Genomic DNA, 24,558 nt, shown 5'->3' on the forward strand with positions numbered 1-24,558 from the left:
ATTTTCTTGTTCCCAAAACTGAAGAGGCCCACGAAAGGACGACGTTACGCTACGATTGAGGAGATAAAGACGGCATCGAAGGAGGACCTGAACAAGATCACAAGAAATGATTTTTTAAAGTGCTTCGAATACCGACTGCTTCCCCCAATCTCACGGATCTCATACCGATCATTTCCCCAAAACCCTTGCAACCCTGAATGGTGTTCGACTTATTAGAAACAATTTTGAAATAGTTCCACTAACGTAAGTGGAATGCTGTTGATAAAAGCAACTAATTTCGATAGTTTCGAAATTTATTTTGGCCACTTCGTTGTGTCAACTTCACGAACATCATATGATGATGATGATGAGACTATTACCTGTAAATTATTTATGGTGCATTAATGGTTTAACGAATTTCGATATCAACTTTGGAAGTCAGGCTAGACTCTAGTACAACCGTGGAGGATATGATTGCGACAATTAATTAGGTAAATAAGATGGTGCCATCAACTGAGCACAACGTGAACTGTAACGCTGCAGTGCTTCAAATCTGGCTATCTTTCGTAGTCTAATGTTTAGTCATCTAGAATTAATAAAACCATATGAAAACAAAAAATTACAAGTTCACAAACAAAAGTAGCACATACGGTCTCTTATATCCCCTTATTTTTAAATGTGACCTCTAATGGTAGAGGACGTTCCCCTGCTCTAGTGTAAAGAATGCACTGAAAATGCAACTACCTAGAATTGCGGAATATTTGTAGTTAAGCAAGGGACACGGGAATATAATCTAGAAGCTCCTTCTTTCACATAAATTTTTATTAACTGTGTATTTGAAACAGGGAGTACTAAACAATAAACTACATTTTATTTATAGCTATTTTTATATACTTTACAAATAATTTCACATTAGTTGAGATCAAAAATATGTGATTATACGAACCCTATCTCAGAAAACTTGACCCAGCTGCTGAAAATTCAGAATCTGTAAATTTGTCATATTAAAAAAAAACCTATTTGAAAATATGTTCCATTTTGGGTTTTTCTATATCCTGTTAAAATAAAAGCGTTTTTAATTACAAATTGACTGTTTATTACAACAGTGTTGTTTTAAAAAAAAAAAAAAAACATACGATCAAAACGGCTGAAAACGTCAGGTTACTGTTTCGAAGGTAATATTCGACTAGGGCTGCAGGAATTGACAAGAAATGGCGAATTTTTCGAAATCCAATAATAATAGGTTTGATTCGATTTTCGAATCGAATATGCAGCTTTTCTAATGGGTACTTAATTCAAAAGTAAGATTATTCGTTTTTTCTTTTTTTTTTTGGCGTAAAACTGTCTCTGAAGAAATAAGGAATATAATATTCACTTGCTTTTGAAAGGAAAATCTGCTAGTAAGCTGATAACTTTAGCTTTGGTACTTGTATATACAGGTCTGACGAAAGAAGCGGGCGAGCGGGCGCGCAAGTACTTGTCCATATGACCTATTTGGGTAAGTCACTTGGAACCGATACACAAATGAGCTTTCAGTAGGCGTAAATTATAATATTAATACAGATAGGACAGTAGCGTACTAGAAAATAATCTAGAAACATGACTTATCAAAAAGAAAAAATTAACCTATTGCTTTTGTTTTATAGTTAGTTTTCACATTCACTGTCATCATGGGAATCTTAATCGTTGTCACCAACATCAACAATTAGTTCTTCTGTTTGTATGTCTATTACTTGCTCAATGATCCCTACTTTTAAATATTTAATCTATGCTCCTGATAGGAATACTGAAGAATGAGGGCTGCAATCTTTATACCTAAAACTGCCTACTTTTGCCACCGCGCATCCACACCATTTTAAAATTTCCGCCAGCTTCCAGCGTCAGGCCTGTAGTTGTCCTCTTTTTATTACACAGTTAAAATTTAATTTGATACGTAAGTAATTTTGATATTACAATAAAATTGTATTAATTTTGATTAACTGGGCCAACTTTACTTCTGCAGGGCAATGCAATATAAACAGACACAGTTATAATACTGAAATATTTGATTTTTATATATACACATATTATGTATATGTATGTATAACTGAGGTATGTAAATTGAAAATATTCGGACTAGAAGTTTAATATAAGGTGGGAACTCAGAAATAAATTAAGGATTATAATGACTCCATGCTTGTCGTTTGCTAACAACGATTGATAACAGTGGCGGCTAGTAGCTAAAATTTGTGGGAGTGTTACTCCAGAAAATTTTTAGCTTTTTTTTTGTTAAATTGTGGGAAAGGATACATAGTTTGTAAGCAAAACACACACGGATAGATTGAGAAGTGTTTAGAATGGTGACATCCATGCATCTAATAATTACATTTGTTTTGAAATATGTTATATTCATAGACATAGAGAATAGACTTAGCAACACCCTCATGAAATTGAGCACTCTCTAGAATGAGTGAAAACAACCGTGTGTCAATATCTGTCTCCTTTCCTTTATCTTTACCTCATTCATCAGCTCTTGCAAGACCGTGACGTACACCAATCAAAATTTCAGAAAGACAACTATTGTTCTCATACGTTTTTTCCTGCTTTTACTTTATAGCTAGATAGAGATTGCGTAGTCTATTCTCTATGTTTATGGTAAAGTGTACTTTTGACTTTTTTAAAACATGGAAAATAATGAATATCGTTTAGTGATTAAATGCTATCATTTAAAGGACTTAAAACCAAAAGAAATCATTGATCAAATGAATACAACATCAGATGAACATGTGAACGTTCAATTTTAATTACTTATAATCAGGTAAATAAATTTAAGAGTGACCTCACAAGCCTAAGTGATGCTGAACGTTCAGGAAGTCAAAAAGAGATGACAACCTCAGAAATGGTCAAAAAAGTCAACGAAATTGCTATAAATAATCGTCGCCTCACATTACTGACATAGTTAACGCCTCATGGATGAAGAGTTGCATATAAAAAAGCTTTTTATGCAATGTTTGGATATGTTTTAGCGAGATCCAACTGAATTTTTGCATCGATTCATAACGGTTGATAAAATATGGATTGATTACTATGGATCAAAATAGTGAGCAAAAGCTGGTACAAGTTGTCCAAAAAAACAAAGATTGCAGTATCAGCTTATAAGGTTATAACCATTGTCTTTTGGGATGCACAGTGCACTATCTTGAGAAGGGTTAAAGAATCACAAGTAAGTATTGTGGATCATTATTGAGCACTATGGATAAAAGATCGAAGGAAAAACAACCACATCACATTTGAAGAAAGTATATGCTCTTTCATTAGGATAATGCACCATCACATTCATCACGGAAACATTGCTAAAATTGAATGGATTGGGTACGAATTATTTCCCCATTCGCCATATTAACATTATCTAGCCTCTTGTGATTTTCTACGCCCAAACATTAATGAATGACTTGGTGAAAAGAGATTTTGGTCAAATGATGACGTAGTAGCTGAAGGAAACGCTTATTTTGAGTAGTTAAAAAACTGTTATTGAAATTGGAAGAACGTTATAACAAGTGCATTGAATCAAAAGGAAATAATGTAGAAAAATAAAGCGGATTTTAAAAGAGTATATTTACTGTTTCATTTAAAGACTTCTCAATCCACCTCATATAAACCTTTTATGGATAAAATCACAATGAAATTAGGTGATCTATATCGTTTATATGGTTCGTACAGATGCTGCTCCATCTACACTGTTCACTGCACTTAAAAAAGAACCGTAAATAAATGGTGGGACACGAATGCTTGTTTGCGGCTTAGCGTTGACATTTGGTAATTTGACAAACTTCTGATCACAGCACCAATTGCCTCCTTTCAAAATAATAGTTGACCTAACCTAACTTTATTTTCATAAATATATATTACACGAACATTGTGACTGACTGTACTTATCTTACAAATGACGACTTGTTATCTTCATTGTCCCACAATAACCTATCAGTGACGATCATCCAGTATATATCAAAACAAAAATAGTCTTAGTCATTAAATGTTTCTTCAGTGGTTATCAAAATCTTTTCTAGAAGATTTTCCTGTAATGTATAAGAAGAATTTCTTATCACTGCTAGTTTAATTTTTACATGTAATAATATAGTCCTTATAATAAAATGACAACGGGTTAGCTTTTCCATCATTTGGTATTTTGTTGAAATATCATTGGCTGGTGTTTGAATTCGTACAGTTAATGTTAAATTAACGTCGTCTCGTCCTGCGGGTCGAACATCATGATTAGTGAATGCGGAGATGACGATCTCTCGGTGGGAGTTAAAAGTGCCGTTCTTTCTCCGTTATCGTTCAGGGAACATTCAGGAGAGCTGTTGTCCCCTTGAATACAATTCGTTGCGGCACTACTAGTTGATGGCAGATCGTGAATATCGGGGGATGCGAGTGGAGGAAACGCTTTGGGACTAGAATCGAGTGATTCTTTTAAATGTACAACTGGATACGATTCACGATAACCCGATATGCTTGACGTTTGTGAGATGGCGCTGTCTTCATCCCAAGATCCTTCTGTCGGACGGCGTGTGGAAATACGTAAATGGTGCGGATCAACGGTGGAAGGCTGCTGTTGCAGCTGCTGTGATTGTTGTTGCTGTGGTTGTTGTTGCAACTGCTGTTGCTGTTGTTGTTTTTGTTGTTGTTGTTGATGCTGCATTGTGACTGTAGTGATTGGGGTTTCAGAAAATACGTGGGTCTCTTTTTGAACTACGACTGTTTGCAGAGGTGGCTGCTGTTGAGGAGCATGGTGAACGGGAGCGGATGGAAGGGCTTTTTCTTGTTCGACGTCGGTGTGGGATACCTATGTATTAATAAATATATTTTTGGGTCTGTGACGCTTTGTGCAATTATTTTTAACAAATTGTACTGTGAATAGAAGGTGTTGTAGGGACAGTGCGTGTGTAGAAGAAATGATTGAAGTAAGGAATGTTCTTTTCAATAATATATACAGAGGTAGTGCAAAAATTGTTCCAAGGTCGCTGATACCTGACCAATAGTTAAAAAGACTAAATAATAAATCGACAGGGAAAATTCAATTAGAACTTTTCTTTTTCTTTTCATCAAAGGGTCCTCGCTGTTACGAATTCTGATTCTACGAATTGAAATTGAATTGAATTAGGGTAGGAAACGGAAGGCAAAAATTGAACTTCTAAGAAAAATAAGGGATGTTTGAACTATATTATTATAAATATGGACTACTTAAAGGAGATAAGATTAATATACATTGATTTTTGTAAGATAATGCTTTTGCGGCCTTCTTTTTTTCCATATTCACTTTTATAAAATTTAGGTTATATTTACTTCTATGCGATTTTTTCGGCTTCTGCGTAATCTAAATGTTCTTCGACTTTGTGCTTTGGTGCGTTGAAGACGGTGTTTATTTGTTTGGTTTTCGCCAGAACTCTCATCTGCGGGACTTCCAGGACTTAGCGGTGTAGTCGAAGTCTCCCCTGAAACGGCACGGTTTTACTTTCAAGTTGGTAATCCTAGTTTTAGTTATAAATATAGAATCATTTGCAATGAATGTGAATGACTTTTGATGTAACTGTTTTATTTTATTTATTATTCAGGCAAAATATTTTGTTCTTAGGCATTCAAAAGTGAAGAAGTTTAATTTTTTCAATAATTGGTTTCTAACATAATTGTAAATGTTGTTCTTGTTGATTATACTTATTGAAAATGAAATGCATTAAATATAATAGACATTATGACTAAACATATATAAAGTATATTACATCGGGGAGATGTAGGATGTATTGTTTCTTTATTTGCCCTGATAAAGTAGACGAAATATATGCGAAATGTTGATCCTCATGGAACATTTGCGCTTATCATATCAATCACGTTCACTGCGAAATTATTGTTCGTAAATACATAGAATAGGTAACACCAACATTCACAAGCAAAAAAGTACCTGAGGAATGTCTAAGTTCTACAGAAGAAACAAAACGCAATTTGTGTGGCTTCTGTTGAGGGTCAAATTTATGTGTAAAATGATCATCGCTAGTGGAAGAATGATGAGAACGATCTGAAACAAACATTCCAACTAACTAACAACATGGACGTAGAGTAAAACAGGGGGAGATGAAGCTGTGATATGGGAAATCTGTTTTCTCTTTTTGTTATATACAAGCTCTTAACAACTTGGGAAGGGAAGGAAATAGTTTGAATTGAGAAAAACACCACAAGATTGTCGTAAAGTCTCGTTTGTTTTTATGTATAACGACATGCAGATATATTATTGTAATGGACTGCCAGTGTATCCTTATTTGCGTTCTGCATATTTTCTTTTGAATTAGGTAATCACTACTGCCAATGAGAATTCTTGGCTGGTGGGGTTCTCCAATTTTATATCGCATGTTTTTTTGAGGGTTGATAATTTACTCCTTGATAAGACAGATAAAGATAAAGATTCTTGATCTTTGCATGTTTTCCGATCATAGTGAAAATTAAAATTATATTTGAAAAAAAAGTGTGTTCTATATAAAACAAGCATTTGCATGCTTTTGTAACGTAAGATAGGTCATCATCTTTATAAGTTCGTCAGTCCTAAGGCTGGCTGTACCACCACTCTTTGCTATCCTGAGCTAATCTTCGCACTTCCCTAAAACCAGAACAACCCATATCCTTAACTATCTTCGAACAGTAATCTAATCTAGTTCTACCTCTACCCCTCCTAACTTCCGTTTCTGCCTCTAATATGTCTCTGACTAGACCTTTGTGCCTGAGAAGGTGTCCTATTAAACTATCTCGCCCATTTCTTATTGACTTCTATAGAGTCCTCTGTTCTCCTACTCTTTCTAATACCTTTTCTAATCTTCTCTATCCACGGTACCCTCATCATTCGTTTGTAACACCACATTTGAAACGCATATAACCTTTTCTTTTCCTCCATGCCCACAGTGAATATAAAAACTTTTAATAACTTTTTTCGAATTTCTAAATTAACCATTCGCGAGCAAAGAAGTTACTTCTTTTTATTGTAGGTGACTCGACCCTGCGCTATCCTCTGCTTTATATCCCTACTACTCCTTCCGTCTTGACTTATCTGACTTCCTAGATACCTGAAATCGGCCACCTTCTAATTTTTCGTCTCCTATCTTTATATTCGCTCTCTCCCTACTTTTTCTTCCCTTGCATACCAGTATTTTTGTTTTACTTTTATTTATTTTTATACAGCACTGNTTTTTCGAATTTCTAAATTAACCGTTCGCAAGCATAGAAGTGACTTCTTTTTATTAAAGGCGACACGACCCTGCACTATCTTCTGCTTTATATCCCTCCTACTCCTTCCGTCCTGACTTATCTGACTTCCTAGATATCTAAAATCAGTCACTTCATCTAATTTTTCATCTATCTTTATATTCGCTCTTTCTCTACTTTTTATTACCTTGCACACCAGAATTTAAGTTTTACTTTTATTTATTTTCATACAGTCATGTTTTGTCAATACCGCTCCCATTTTATTTAAAGCTATCTCTAAGATAGTTAAAGGTGATTTAATCGTGTTTAAAAACCTGTAACTGAAAAGCTGCAATCCGCTACAGCCTAAACGACTCCAACGGTTGTAGGAACTTGTAAAAAAGGAAATCAAAAATTCTGTTTTCAAATTGCATGCCGATGAAAAATTGGGAATATTTAGCTAGCCCTTACGAAAAAAATGGTATACACATTTCATTAACGCAAGGATGAGTAATTTTCGCTTTCAGTTAAGTAGTTCAAGGTCGCAGCTACTTCTCCTACGCTTGGGTCAATGATAAATGAATGCCAATTTCTTCACAAGAGTTTTTATAACTAAAATATTCTTTCTTTTCATTCGCATGCAATTTGAAAGCAAGTATACGTGACCGTTCGAGCTCTCTGGACTGTTGAGGATTTAGCATTACGCTATAAATCACCTTTTACTATTTTATGTTCTAAAAGCATACAAAATAACGACCAAGATACTTTTTATCTTTCTCATCAAGGGTTTAATTATTAACCCTCAAAAGGCACGCGGTATAAAATCCAAAGTAGTTTACGTAGCATATGTAAAATCAAACTTCTCTTCCTGCTGAAAATTGATAGGTACTTACCAAATGAGTTCATTATTGGCGTGCATGATAAACTATTAACAAGAAAATAAAAGAGCAAGCTAAATTAAGTATTTTAGTTATATGTTTTTCAGTTATGGATCTTAATACTTATGAAAACATTGTTGCAGTTTAGTTTATTCTGCTTAGACAAAGAAGAATACACTTTACACCCATTACCTCTAAACAATTGTAGGTAATATTGACAACTTGAAGCACAAGAAAGCTAAATATGTAATTACTTACCAGGCGACTAAAGTTGCTCTTTTTTTGTAATATTATTATTTTGTACTTTATTTAAATTTTGGTATTGAAGTTACTTATTTCAGAATTATCGCCTCATTTAACTTACCTATTCGACCACCAAACAATAGCTTTTTGAGTAGAGATTCAGTAATTGTTTTAAAACAAATTATGATAATAATTTTTGCGTCTGTGGTAGAAATGAGTTGTTATGTTAATAATTTCCTCATTAGTGAACTTAGTGGTGCAATATATATACTGAGTGCCGATTAGTCTTTCAAGTTTGACTAGCCATACATTCTTAAATTAATATTAACAAGACATTAAATCATTTGTTTTGGCTTTTGGAGATAATGTTGTTTTTTTTTTAATGATGCGCGACTTTCCCTTTTTTTATGTTGAGGAAGAAGTAGAAATACTTTTTATCCCACGCATACATCCCTTTTCTCACTGTCAATAATAAAACACCCATAGCTGCAACCGTTAAGGTTAAGACCATTGCCATCGTCTTCGTGTATGAAAACTTTAATAACTTAACATACCTTTAGGAATATTGAGATCAGCGTTGGGCTACTACTTTTGTAATCAGATTAATAATCTCATTGAAAGAAATCATGGTTACATCAATCACGATTACTTTTACTTTTGATTACAAGATGTCGGAGATAAATTAAGGTTATATAAGGAGAGGTCAAAATCTGGCCGCAACGGTATATAAATATCTTAGTAGGCATTGAAAACATCATATTAAAATATATTTATTGTTAAACGCACCCTAATCTCAAAAAAAAAAAAAAAGTCGTGAAGTAGTTTGAATTGACTGTGCTGTTTTTTTGTTGTAACCGTGAAAAATTTTCGTATTTTTCTGTAGAACTTTTAGGTTAGAAAGTTAACTATTGAAATATACCTACCTTTTATCATATAGAAGCGTAATGATAACGAAAAAATACAATTACTATTTAATTTTAAATTCATTCATAACGCATAAGAATAATATATAACTGTTATATAACGAATACGGAATAAAATTTGAAAATTTTACCTATGTTTAGATATTGATTTAAAATTAGATGTCAATGGATTTTTTTCTTTATCATTGAGTCTTCAACCAGTCTTTGGATCCTAAAAATGAGCATTTTTGACACTGGAATTTGAGAGAATGGAAAAAAAATACAACAAAAAAATGTATTTTAAACATGGGCCAACTTTTGGGTTTCTAACCTAAAAATTCCAAAAAATTAAACTAAATTCTTTGAAGTGAAATTCGCCTAAAAATAAGTGAAGTCGGAAAACACGTTTTGACGTATATCGTTACCAATTTATTGTCTGAGGCGCTAAAAAATAGCAGGTATATTTTAGGTATTTATTTTTGGGGCAGATTCTTATTTGTGTTGAAAATAAGGATCATCGCTCGTTTATGTGTCTAATTATAATGACACTTTTTAATTATCAATCCGAGAAATTTAACTAATTAAGGCTATAGAAACAAATTTAAACTAAAAGGTTAATAAAAAAGATCAAGTAGAACCACAGTTGACCAATAATATTATGAGAAAAATCAGTGTCGGAAATGACGAGATTGCGGAATTCCCCAATTTTGCACCCTTACTGATGGAACAGTTTTTTTCAGATTTAAATGTACCCACCCTTGAGATATAGTCTATCCCATGACAAAGGAATCGTTAAAATAGGTTCACACTTGACAAAGATTTTACATAACATACCCACAAAAAAAAATCAATCAAATTGAGAAAAGGGGCGTTCGGATGTATTTCAATACAGAGATATTGTTTATAAAGTCTCACACTGTTAATAATACACTATAATTTCAATCACTTTTCTAAGCAATAATCATTTCAAAAATTGTCATTCATGAGTCTGATCAAAGATAAAGATGGTCTATAAATAGGTTATTTTTATTTTTCAAACTTATTAATCAGAAAAAGTAATCAGAAAAATTAATTAAGATTACGATTACAGACTAAAAATCATTAATCACCGAATATGATTACTTTTTTATTCATTTCATTAATATAATTACATTTTGCTCAACACTGATCCTGATAATTTTTATTAGAGATAAAGCTTCTCAGAAGTAAAACTAAAAAAAATTGATAAGAATCTATTCAGGCGTTTTTGCGCGACCTATCGTGAAGTTTACTTTCAAAATAGACTAAATCAAACAACGTGAATGTTATTGGGAAATTCCGAAGATGATAGTTCGTAATTTTCTAGCTGTAGCATTCAGTTATTACATGTAATTGGATGTAATTTCTCACAATTATGATTTTAAAGCTAAAAACTGATTTTCTTAGCGATTTTTTCGCATTATGTACTAATTAAGAAGCCCGTAAATATACAGTGTGTCCACTTAAGTTGGCAGTATATTGGAAACTTCTTTATTATTAACCTTATTAAAAATTTTAGTGTTTGTAAAAAGTTCTGCATGTTCTAAAACACATAATGACATGATCAGGTATAAAACATGAAATTTGTGTAACAGCAAAGTATCTTATTTTTGAAAATAGCAGAGAACTTTATGAAGAAAAGTTGGTTAGAATTAAAATGTAGTAACGAATATGCAACCATATACCTATCAAGTGTTGAAATTATGACTTTGTGTATTTCTTCACATTCTTGCTCCATTTGAGTGAATATAATTCTTACATATGCATGCACATTATCAATAATACAATTCTGATCAAAGTTGCTATGTAAATGAAATGTTTCTCAGTCATTTGTTAAATGCTAAATATTAGTTTTAAAATAAAAAAAAGCAATAATTCCGGCGACTTTATATTTAGAAATTTTAAATGTCCATTATCTTTCATATTTAAAATTATTTCAATTTTTTCTTCTAAACTCAAAGTTGCCGCTATTGTTGCTTTCATTGATTTTAATTAAAACTAATATTTGACATTCAGTGAAAAACTGACAACCTTGATGAGAACTGTAGATATTATAATTGATGTGCACTAATATGGGCAAGAGTGAAGAAATACACAAAATCATAATTTGAGCAATTGATAGACATGGTTGCATATTTGTAACTACTTTTTTATTTTTATTTTCAACAACTTCTCTTTATAAAGTTTTTTGCTATAGAGTAACATTTTTTCCTAAGATTAATAATAAAAAAGTCCTCCCATATGCCGCCGATTTAAATAGACACACTGTAAAACACTTTATTATAATCTTCTTCACTATCTTAATAATCTTCCATATAATGAGAATCAAAATTTAATAAATATTTTAGTTAATGCTCAAAACAAATGAGCAAAACCGTTTTTTGAGCATGGAACATACATATAGTCCTTAAAAAGACCTACAAATTAACAATACTAATCCTTGTTTAGACTGTGTTTAACTTTAAAAAACAATATAACTGATGTTGAATTGAATGTACCAAGTACTCTCTTTCCTACTGTCGCACATTAAAAGAGGCAAATAAACTGCAGCGTATATCATAAGCATACCTACTTCGTCAAGACTTACGTTCACGTAGTATACTTCGTTTACTTTCTCTAGCGATGTGCCTCTTACAATGTCTTGGATGCGCGCTGGCAAAATCGTAGGTAGGGAGAAAAAAGCTCATTATACTCTCGACTCTTGCTCATTAAACATACTTTTTCATACAGTACCTGCCAAAAGTTTTGTTCAATTATGAATAGTAGTGCGAGTCGAAAATAAGCGTTAAAGCCTTTAATATGTCTTCAAATATAAATAAACATCTTGATATTTTCAGTAGTAATTGGTACCAATAACAACACATTTGAGCAATGCAATTTTAGTGGATAAAATGGTCAATTTTTCCGTGCAGTACTGTACGGATCATACGCTCCTCACCGGTTAAGAGTTTGGCCAAGAGTTGCCTCCTTCCTTTTCTAGCCTAGTGCTGCTCTTTTCTATTTTGCACCGGTCAAACTAAAGGTCACATCGCTACAGAAACTAAACGAAGTATAGCTTACATCGTATTAGACAAATATGTGTGAACTTCAGACAATAACAAATCAATATAGATAGGATTGCTCCGTACAGACTATGTTGATAAGCACACGCAATCTCTCTTGAATTGAAGTATACCTTTATTTATTTGTAAAAAAATAAATACGTGTATGGTAAACGTACTTGATGAATCTCAAATACAATATACATGCATTATTTAAAATTTCCTACATGCAAAACGTATTTTGTTTTTCAATTTTTTGTTCTGTTTAATGTTTCAGGTTTCGATGTTCACGCGCACAGTACGTGATTGTGCTTAGGTATATTCAGTACATCTTGAATGTGAACGAAGTATATTAAAAACATAAAATTTAAACTTTTGGGTGTTTCATTCCCAGTCACTAACGGCTGGTGGGCGGGCAGTACCTACGCCGGAGGGTAGGGCGGAAGGCCCTCTTCAGCCTCTTTTCAGGAATCGTGGGATTGGGTGGGTGGTGGTTCGGGTGAGAAAGATGACACAGACGAAATGAATACAGAAGAGAATGAAAGACTATTTATGGCATATTACTGCCCCAGCATTTGCCTAAACGATCCAAGGGAAGCACAGAAAAACTTGGACCAAAGCCGATGGACCCGGAATTGAAACGGTGTCCTCCCGAATACTAAGCAATGGTCTAAACCTCTGGGCCATGCCGCTCGGTGAAGTATGGTATACTTCATTTACTTTCTCTAGCGATGTCCCCTTCCAATGTCTTGGATGCGCGCTGGCAAAATCGTAGTTAGGAAGAAAGAAGCTCATTATACTCTCGACTCTTGTTCATTAAACATACTTTTTCATACAGTACCGGCCAAAAGTTTTGTTCAATCACGAATAGTAGTGCGAGTCGAAAACAAGCGTGAAACCCTTTAATATGTCTTCAAATATAGTGCTGTTCTTCTCTACTTTGCGCCGGTCAAACTGAAGGTCACATCGCTACAGAAAGTAAACGAAGTATACCTCTCATTTTATTTATATACAAAATTTACTACTTCATTAAATGGCTATTTCAACAGAATTTCCTATACATCGAATTAAAAACTGTTAACCGTAACTAATGACTTTTCTGTTTTGTATGCTTTCTCGGTACATGTTCATCTTGGACACCCTGTATATATACATACATATGAATAAACCGAGACTCTGTTTCTGGTAACAACTATTTAAGCAACAGTGCAACTTTTGTGTAAAAAAACGTTTAAAGCAACAACATTTTCATTTTTGGAAAAAAACAGCTAGCTCATCGACTCATCTTACCCGTTGCACCGTAATAAGGGGTTGTGGAACATTCGTTAATTACAGCTTCTTGTGCTTCACTTAAACTAGTATTTCCCTGATTAGGTGTTGAGCCATAGCTTGTACTTGAAGACGACTCTGTACGATAAAAAAAATACGTATTTCCATTTAATATTTTAGAAATTGAAAAGACCACACAGTTCAACAAAATTGGGGTTGGAAAAGTATGAAAGCAATAGGATAATCACTTTTACTACAGTTTCTAAATCTGGCCTTAGAAATGCCTCAGCACGTAAGAATTTTGAGATATTTTAACCTCAAAACCAAAAACAAATGCAATTTTTTGTTTTTTGAGAACTAAGTACATGTAAGTAGGAATAAAACAATCAAAAGTAATGAAATAATCTCAAATTGTTTTTTGCGCTGTCTTATTTTGAAATTAGGGTACCTTGAAACTTCTGACGCCAGATTCGAGTACTTACTATGGCGAGTTGAAAAAATAATGACAAATGTATCAAATATAATTTATCGGAGTTTTTATTTTATTGTATTAAAAAATCGAGAAAAAAAGCATGTCTTCGATTATGTGATGATGCAGTCCTTATCGTAGTATCACTGGTTTGAATTTTACAAGTATCGATCTTAAATAACATTACTTACACGTTACACAGAGTATTCAAAATGAGAATAACTCAGCTCATTTTTAATTTCTACCAAAAATTTTTATTTCTAAAAGCGAATAGTTAGATATAACCATCTATCAATTAAAAAGTGAAAATCGTGAAAAAATCTTATTCAGCAACTGGATAAAGGAATCCATTAATGAATTAATTGTTTGAATTTATTTAACCCACTACAGACAAACTTTATTTTTCCTCATTAATTTGAGGTGATGTGTAGTAGGTGAAGTGAATTCAGAAGATTAATGCATTGCATTTAGCCCTACAAAAAGTGTTTCATTACTAATGAATGAAGGAAGTTTTTCACTATCCAGTAGTACGCAGAAAGAAAGATGAAAACGAAACAATAATAATAATGGTGATTGATCGTGAGTGGTTCTGTTAACAAAAAAAAAGTGCCCAAAAAACTACGTAAATTGCATGCCAAAGAATTAACACATATAAAAATGTTTAGCGTCCACAGGTCAACCATGGTACATACAGCTAGAGCTTCAATACAAGTTGTACGTATTTCTCTATGGTTTTTGCCTTTTCATTAGTCTACACCTACTCAAAATAAAAAATTTTGTATATTGAAAAACTGCTGAGTTATTCTGATACCCTGTAGGTACTATACTATATTCCTGCGCCACATTTATATTGCAATTTCTTATAATAAAATACGTCATACAAAAGAGACGAAATACCTGAGTCATGTAATAACACCGAAAGGAATTATGGCCGATTCCGACAAAAGGGATGCCGTAAGAAGTTGGCCCATATCAAAGAATTGACATGAACTTAGAAGTTCTCTGGAACTTTATTCCGACTACTGAATATTCATACGAGGATTTACCGATACAGCTCGACCGCTACATAGACTTTGAAGTCACATTTCAATGGACGCCCGAATACCAAGAAGCATTTGAAAATCTGAAGATTACACTCGCTAGAGTCTCAATCTTGAGATACTCATGATTCAACGAACCCTTCACTTGGGACTTGGTGTTGCATCATCCCAAGCACAAAATTGAAAAGAAACGGTCCTCATACACTTTAGTAAAACATTCTCGAAACAAGAACCAAATTATTGTGTCGCCCGTCGAGAGCTACTGGCCGTGGTTAACATTTTCACAAGTACCTGAAGCTGCATGGACGGAAGTTCCCTTTAAGAACAGATCGCGCCCTGCTGAAGTGGCTATTGCAATTAAACAACCCGGATGGACAAATGGCACGATAGTTAGAACGACTTCGGGAGTATTAATTCGAGATCGAGTATCGCCCAGGCAAGTAATATGACAATGCTCGTACACTATACCGGAGACCTTTCGTAGAAAACTGCAAACATTGTTTATATGCTGAGAATAAGGGAGAACTGGCATCGATCTGTTGCAATCTAACCACCGTTCAGCCTGAGGGATCCTGGGACGATAAAGAATCAATCGTGGATCAGAGGAAAAACGAAGATATTGACCTAATAATGAGATCGAAAGAAGCTGGAATCTATTTAAGCCGACAACAAAAAATGATTGGGTCTAGTAGCCTTAGAGCACGGCGTGTTGAATAGAATGTGGGAGAGACCAAATGGAGCTAGAAAAAAGTGATACTTCCGAAGAACAGACGTTCAGAAGTCTTAGAAGCAAACCATGACGAAGGGCGTTCCGGCGTAAGCAAGCGATTTTATTGGCAGCGAAGTAGAAGTGATGTGGAGTGCAGGAAGTGAAGAAGTCATGGACCAATGCATTAGTACAATATCTTGGGCATCATTTAGTATGTGACCTGAAGCATACGCGATACCGAATCAGGAAACACACCTTTGCTGAAAAGCTTTTCAATGACTGAATTAGCCGATAAGAGTACTAGTGCGATTACATTCTGATGAAGGCAAGAACTTCGAGCCGACATTAGTCAAGAAGTTACAGTCTGATGGAATATTGGAATGTTTAAAAGCTACTCTGGAAACCAATTTAAGAAGCTTCGTCGATGATAGCCAAACTGTCTGGGGACGACACCTACTACTATTCTTCTTATCTTGTAGATACGCCATCTAGAGACAACTGGAAGAATACCGGCCAGCATTTTATTTGGGAAAGAACTCAGATTGCCAACGGATATGATGTTTATTCGTCCTAAAGGCTCTCCAATACCTACAGACGAATACGTGGGCAAATTACGAGAATGATTATAAGTCATTCATAACGGCGTGCGTATGAAACTGCAATTCGAAAATGACCGCATGAAGATTAGATACGATTGACGAACTAACTCTACTGGTTTTAACGAAGACGACAATGTTTCACTAAACAATCCAACAAGGCGGAAGGGACATTGACTGAAACCACAACTTAAAAAAAAAAAACTTTTGGGTGTTTCATTCCCACCAGCCAGTAATGCTGGTGGGCGGGCAGTCCCTCCGGACTATGCCGGAAGGTAGGGCGGAAGGCCCTCTTCAGCCTGCTTTCAGGAATCGTGGGAATGGGTGGGTGGTGGTTCGGGTGAGAAAGACGAGACGGACGAAATGAAGACAGAAGAGAGTGAAAGATTATCTGTGGAATATTACTGCCTCAGCATTTGCCTAAGTGATCCAAGGAAACCACAGAAAAACTTGGACCAAGGCAGACGGACCCGGAATCGAACCCGCGTCCTCCCGAATGCTAAGCAATGGTCTAGACTTCTAGGCCATGCCGCTCGGTTACAACAACTTGGGATGGTTTATATACCGCTATTCGATGTATCAACGACGTCGTTTATCGAATTCAGAAGAGGCCTCGGACAAAGATGTAGATCGTCTATCTTGACCGGCTAGCTCCCTACAGAAGTGACGTCAATTATCGGGACGATTGGTTTTAGGAGGGAAGGCAGTGTCACAAGCATGTAGGCAAGCCAGCATACAGTATCACGTGGAGGCAACATACATAGTGACAAAGAATATTAGATTTCTAGACGTCATATTCCTGATTTTTCTAGAACAAGGCCAGTCCCTATAAATAGTTGGCGTGCTGTTGGAAGAATTAGTACTAGTTCGAGTTATGAAAAAAATAAAAAAAGCGATAAAGCGACAAAGTGACGAAGTGTGGGATATGGTGATCTATTAATAATTAATTAAAAATAGTGATGTGTGTTAAAAAGTAAATAGTTAAATGAATAATGAGTAATCTAAAACGTGTTTGATGACCTGACAATATTTACTCGAACTGATTATTGCAGGTTCTGTACATTTTAAGTTATGTTTCTATGACCATAATAGATAATATGGATAATACGCATGCGCAAGCAAAGGAGCCAAAGTGGAATTAGTTCCGTTAGCGTCATGTGTAGGTTTTTCGTTCATGATGTTCGTATCTATTTGCGACTGCAATTGATACCGAGTTATTCCACACTGATCATTGCCGAGGGCACATTTTTAATTCATTGCTTGGAACCCAAGCATGTTTCTGTTGACGTGCTGCGCTCCTTGTCGTTCAGTACGGTTATCTCATTTAAGCTTATAGTAATCACACTTTTGTGCTGAATTTCGTTCATCTGCCCGCTATGTTCCTGTGTGTGTTTAACTTTAATATGGGTATATTTTTAGTTTACTAATTCTAAACAGGATTTCGCATTTATTGTTCATTTATACGTAGTATTTACATAAAGCGTACCTTTCTGCGGTTGTTGAACATTGAGGTGATGGTCACTTGATGTCCTGGAACTGTGCCTTCCGCTGAGATCGCTTCCTGTGAGGAATTCTATTAAAGAAGGCCTTTGGTGTCTTGTTACTGGCACTTCGCTGGTCATATGTATTGATGGCTGCGTTGGTTCTGACTTCTTTGCACTTGTTGTGCTCTCAGACGCTGTAAATTTTATTGGTAACACTAACATAATTGTTACCAATTGAAAAAATGCTAATATTGCGGAGGCTTCTTAATATATTTGCTTTAGCGAAAAAGTAGGTAACTAAGTGTTTGCTTCATAATTTTTTCGATTGAAACATTCGGGTAACCACCCCCTTCGAAACATGTTAGATAATTAATCTAAGAAGACATTATTTAAATTGTTATTACCAGTTTGTATTGAAGTTCTTTATAAGTTTGAAGTGAAACTCTTTATCTGACACCGCGAAATTAAGTTGTTTATTGAGAGTAAACTTGTTGGTACAAACGCCGCTAATAAACTCTAAGGACATTACTTATCTGTAAAACTTCCATTCTTTTTAATGACTATTGTGCAAACGGAGAGAGGGAGATAGAAAAAGAGGGCATGGTTATATAAACACTGAGTAATCGTATAAATTAGAGGACGAGAAGGAAAATATTCCAAATAACATTTTACTTTTAACGCTGATAGGTTTTCATTGACGCAAAATTGTTTTTGTTGAAAGCGAAAGTTATTAAAATTGCAGGAATATAAATAATAGAATAGTTTAATGTAATGCATTACCTAGGTGCGTTTTATATTATGTACGAAGATACCATAATAATTTACTCACTGTCTTCTAATTCTTCCTTTAGCTCCTTCATTTCCCGTGCCAGTTCTAGTAGAAGTGCGCCCCTTCCTTTAGGTAGTGGAAGCCCTATACCTCGAATTTTTTCTCGAATTCTGTTATGAACGTTTCTCTCGAAGTCTGATATTGGAGGTTGAGTTAGCTGTAATAAAATGTAACCTTCATAAGCATAATTCCTCTTCATCATCATAAGGTCGTCAGTCCTAAGACTGGTTGGACACGCAACTCCACTCTTTCCTATCCTGGGCTAATCTTCGCATTTCCCTAAAACTAGAATAACCCATATCCTTAACTAGTTGCGAACAGTAATCTAATCTAGGTCCACCTCTACCACTCCTAACTTCCGTTTCTGTCTCTAATATGCCTCTGGCTAGACCATCATGCCTGAGAAGGTGTCCTACCAACCTATCTCGCCTATTTCTTATTGACTTCCATAGAGTCCTCTGTTCTCCTACTCTTTCTAGTACCTCTTCATTTCTAACCTTCTCTATCCATGGTATCCTCATAATGCGAACGCTTCTAACCTTTTCTTTTCTGCCGCGCCTACGTCTATGTTTCGCACCTGCATAGCGCCGCGCTCCAAACATACACCTTTAACAACCTTTTTCAAGTTTCATCATAGAAGTGACTTCTTTTTATTGAAGGCGACTCGACCCCACGCTATTCTTCTTGCGGTTTGAAAAAACACATTCCAAATTTTTTTACTTTACTAGATTAGGTTAGGTATGGTTAATTGACGTTGGGTTCTTTTCACAATTTTCGGTTTTTCACTTTCACTCGTTGCGTTTTTAGTGTTCTACAGTATTATCTCTTTTCCTACCACCCATTTTCCCCTTCCACAGGCGGTTCCGTCTTTAAAATTACTATTTCCAATTTCCACCTCTGTCAAAAAGTTTTGTTTAGTGTTGTACAACGTCTATCCTCCGTCTATTTATCTTATTTTTATAGCATATACGTCTTCCGTAGGTAACTCATTTTGTAAATGATTACCGCCTTTTACTGGGATAAGCAAGACTTTCATGGGAGAAATCAATAAGCAGCACCCCTTTTTAGTCAACAGTCAAAAGAACCTTTTTTGCACGGCTGTATTTTTCTTTAAGTACTTATTCCATATTTGCTCAGGGGTGATATGGTGCATCCATGCCCAATCGCCATTAAATACAAAAACGGACATTCAAAGTGAAAACAAGAAGGTCGTGAAAGATTCCAAAATATTAACCCTTTCTAAACCTTTCTCCCATCTCCCGTACAAAAGTCAAACCTGCACCTACTATCCAGTACCTTACAAAGAAGTTTAAATTTTACTCCTCGTATATTAGATGTCCTATATGTATAGCACTGGATTGTTAAACTTTAAGATTTTGAGACGAGCGTGGTTTTCAACGTAATGCAATGTTGTATTCGTATAATTATTTAGATTAGATATGTTAAGTTTGTTCTTGGACATTCTGTATCATCATCATAAGGTCGTCAGTCCTAAGACCGGTTGGATACGTACCTCCACTCTTTCCTATCCTGAGCTAATCTTTTCATTTCCCTAAAATTAGAATAACCCACATCCTTAGCTATTTGCGAACAGTAATCTAATCTTGATCTACCTCTACCCCTCTTAATACCCGTTTCTGCCTCTAATATGTCGCTAGACTCTAACTAGACCTTCATGCCTGAGAAGGTGTCCTACCAACCTATCTCGCTTATTTCTTATTGACTTCTATAGAGGTCTTAGCTGTCCTACACTCCCTGATATATATCCTTATATCTTTTCTGTCCCTTCGTTTGTCCTGTTTCTGTATTTTCGCCTTTCCTCTATTAATCCTACAAATTCGTTTGTTGTTCAGGGTTTCCTACTATCGTTTTTTTTTAGTATACCTGTTGTTTGTTGTGTTTGTTGTAATCTGTTGGCGATGTATATGGCGGTATCCCGCCGAAGGCTCTTTTGGTTAATTTTCTTCGAATTAATAGACTGTTTTTCTTAATTGCACTTTATTTACACTTTATTTCTTGATTTTGATATATAAATTGATTTGAATATTAATTTGATTGATTGAAGTCGAATTGTAATTGTTGTATAGTTTGATTTTGTTTGAATTTGGTTTTGTTTTAATTTGAATTTGGTTTTAACTTGTAATTGAATAGAATGAATAATAATGAATCTCTATCTTNGGACACGCCTTTAAGTAAACAGACCCCTTGGTCAACGCTACTATTGTTGCTATGCACCCTTCAGGTACCCAGAGAAAGTCCGGCGTGACGTAGTTGGGAACTCGGACTTTCCCAACATTTGGTACCTACCTGAAGGGTGTAATAAAGAGGCCCAAAGCTGTTTGCAACACAAAATTTGAAGTTATATAGAATTACAAGTAATAGATATGATATACAGTTATATACAAAAAAAATACAAACTAAAATAACTATAAAAAATATAAACAAATATGAACACATCGACACCGAACACCTGTAGCTGCTGACTTTAGGCACGTTTTAATGCAGTTCCATTCTGTCTTTATGTCCCTGACATTCGATTCTTCTGCTTCCTTTAGTATTTCGTATGTCCTTGTATCTAGTCTGTCACGCGTTTCGTTACATTTTAGCTTTTCTAAGTCAAGACGTCTCCTACCTTCCTTCTTTCTCGGAATTTTCAATTTAACATTGGTCTTCGTAACCACTAAGTTATGATCGCTATCTACATCTGCCTCTGGATAACTCCTACAGTCCTTCACTTGATTTTTAAATTTTTGCCTAACAAATATGTAATCTAACTGATATCTCCCTAAATCACCTGGCATCTTCCACGTATAGCACCTTCTAACGTGAGGGTTGAATAAAGTATTCGGGACGGTTAAGTTATGTATATCGCAAAATCCTATCCCCTATCACTTCTGTTGCCTAATCCACAAGAACATGCTATTTCTCTTTTTTTTACACTTTACCTTCATCTATTATTGCTTTAAAGTCTCCTACAACTATTAGGTTTTCTTGCTCTTTCAGTGTTGAGTGAAAGAGCAGGAAAACCTATATCTGCATAAACCGCTTCTACGTCTTCAGTATTGTGAGATGATGTAGGCATGTAGACCTGCACTGATATGGTTTTTACCGGCTTCGTATTTAATTTAACTATCACTATCCTATCGCTTTTTTGTAAGTAACTTTCTACACTCTGCCCTACATTCCTACGCATTAGGATTCTTACTTCCGAATTACCTTCCACAGATCCTGTATGTGTTATTCTAAAGTTTCCACTCCAGAAATCTCTAGCTTTGGGCTAACGGACTTCCCTAATGCCTACTATATCTAATATTAATTGTGTATACGTAAACATATTTATCAAAAAAGACAGGCAATTTATTGCCATCTACTGAAATATGTATTTCTTGCTAGTCGCAGTAGTTTAAACCTTTTTAAAAATGTATTGTTAATTACACTACCTGACCTTTCTATTAAAATTAATATGTAACAGGTCAATTGAAAAGTCCCCGGCCTAAAATAGTAAAACACATTTTTTTGCAAAATTCGTTTTTTTTATTCAACATAATTCCCTTCAAGGGTGATACACTGATTATAGCGATCCTCCAACTTTTCGATACCATTTTTGTAGTACGATTTGTCCTTTGCTTCAAAATAGGCCTCAGTTTCGGCGATCACCTCTTCATTCGACGAAAATTTTTTCCCAACGAGCATTCTTTTGAGATCTGAGAACAGGAAGTAGTCGCTGGGGGCCAGATCTGGAGAATACGGTGGATGCGGAAGCAATTCGAAGCCCAATTCATGAATTTTTGCCATCGTTTTCACTGACTTGTGAGACGGTGCATTGTCTTGGTGAAGCAGGACTTTCTTTTTCTGCAAATGCGGTCGTTTCTCGGCGATTTCGTCCTTCAAACGGTCCAATAACGCTATGTAATAGTCGCTGTTGATGGTCCTTCCTTTTTCAAGGTAGTCAATGAAAATTATTCCACGCGCATCCCAAAATACAGACGCCATAACCTTGCCAGCCGACTGTTGCGTTTTTGCACGCTTTGGAGCGGGTTCATCGTGTGCAGTCCACTCCGATGACTGTCGATTGGACTTCGGAGTGAAATGATGGAGCCATGTTTCATCCATTGTCACATATCGACGCAAAAACTCGGGTTTATTACGCGTGATCATCTTCAAACACTGCTCTGAATCATCAACTCGTCGTTGTTTTTGGTCAAAAGTGAGCTCGCGCGGCACCCACTTTGCACAGAGCTTTCTCATACCCAAATATTCGTGAATGATGTGATGTATACGTTCCGTTGATATCTGTAGAGTGTCTGCTATTTCATTCAATTTCAATTTACGGTCATTCAAAATCATTTTGTGGATTTTTTTAATGTTTTCGTCCGTAACAGCCTCTTTTGGGCGTCCACTGCGTTCACCGTCTTCGGTGCTCATTTCACCACGTCTAAACTTAGCATAACTTAGCATACCAATCCTTGATGGTGGGGCAGTGTCCGGAAATTCGTTATCAAGCCAAGTTTTTGCTTCAACTGTATTTTTTCCCTTCAAAAAGCAATATTTTATCAACACGCGAAATTCCTTATTATCCATTTTTTTCACAATAACAAAAGTTGCTTCACTAAAAATGCTATAATTCACAAACTAATGATTCGACAGCCGTCAAATTTATAGACGCGTCTTTTGAAGGTTAGGACTAACTGAAAATCATATGGATTTAGTTCTGGTGCCGCCATCTATGTGTCAGGCCGGGGACTTTTCAATTGACCCTAGTATGTTATAGTTGTTTGAAGAACATTTAATAATAACTTGCCTTTTGAAAAATGAGTGGCTGCATAAGAATAAATAAGGGTGTCCTGTAGGTGACGATAAAATCAAGGAAGTCCCACAGGAATTTAGCTGCCTCGTTTCGTTTACCTAGCTCTCTCATAGTTCGAGAAATTCTATTCCAGTCATGAACTAATTCACCCTCGAAACAAATGGTCATTATTTTCAATGCTGAAATAGGAAAAAATAATTGCAAAACTCAAGCGATAGAACATTTTCATTCGCTGTATATACAAGGTAAACATTTCTAATGGAATAAATTCAGTAAAAGTAAATTGAAACAGAAGAGTAGTTCTCTTTGACGTATTTTTTATCGCTGTACTAAAATATGGTTTTTGGGATATCTTGATGTCACAACTTTTCTGGGGCCCCATTTTAGTGAGCTATCGAAGAATACGTCGAAGAAGATTACTTTTTTTGTGATTCATTTATCAGGTCTCCGTAGCCCACTTCTATCACGGTTTGAAAACACATTCAATGCAAAGAGAGTAATTATTTTTGATGCATTTTTTAATTGTGTACTCGAATCTGCTCCAAAATTACCTTAAAGAATCGGAATTTCAATATAACTTAACATTAAATCTAAACAAACCAAATTAACAAGATTTGGATTTTAGTGTTAAAATATTTTAAAATCTTGATACGATGGAGCAGTTGTTGTGGCCAGTTTCTAATTCAGCGACGAGAGAAAGATTATTGTCATGGTTGTTTTGTCCTTTCATTTTACGTTGTAGATAATCTTCTCAAAAAGGTCACAAATTTGATTTTATGAATTTATGTTTGAGGATATCCAAAAATCTTAATGAGCTGAGATAATTCTGAGGCCAGATTTGAGTTAATATGGCTTATAAATATATAATCGGTTTTTGTATTCTTTCCCCATCATTGGTTTTCTTTTGGCGTCAGCTTTCAATTGATATCCAACAACTCCTTGTGGGGATTATCCTAAATACTAAAGTTGCTACATACAGACTGTTCCACTTAAAGCGATTTTATCCATAACTCTGTTACTTATTATACATTTAACAAAAAAAAAATGTTTTTATAAAGATTATCTGGAATCATATAGTTATATACAAAAAA

At 35.0% G+C, this 24,558-nt stretch overlaps 1 protein-coding gene across 1 annotated transcript in view; it reads right to left on the minus strand.

Annotated features, from left to right (window-relative positions):
- Positions 1–1,810: 1,810 nt before the first annotated feature.
- The window catches only part of LOC108733938 (protein unc-80 homolog), a 97,686-nt gene continuing 74,938 nt past the window's right edge, over positions 1,811–24,558 (minus strand). Inside the window, exons 52-58 of the mRNA XM_025973580.1 lie at positions 23,462–23,646; positions 18,661–18,817; positions 17,834–18,025; positions 13,555–13,671; positions 5,915–6,028; positions 5,302–5,450; positions 1,811–4,801 (exon numbers count right to left, since the gene is read on the minus strand). Of these exons, the coding sequence (XP_025829365.1) occupies positions 4,190–4,801; positions 5,302–5,450; positions 5,915–6,028; positions 13,555–13,671; positions 17,834–18,025; positions 18,661–18,817; positions 23,462–23,646 (1,526 nt within the window). The 3' untranslated portion in view covers positions 1,811–4,189. The remainder of the gene's footprint in view (positions 4,802–5,301; positions 5,451–5,914; positions 6,029–13,554; positions 13,672–17,833; positions 18,026–18,660; positions 18,818–23,461; positions 23,647–24,558) is intronic.

Source organism: Agrilus planipennis, unplaced genomic scaffold, assembly GCF_000699045.2.
Source record: "Agrilus planipennis isolate EAB-ADULT unplaced genomic scaffold, Apla_2.0 scaffold43, whole genome shotgun sequence".
Lineage (NCBI taxonomy): Eukaryota > Metazoa > Arthropoda > Insecta > Coleoptera > Buprestidae > Agrilus > Agrilus planipennis.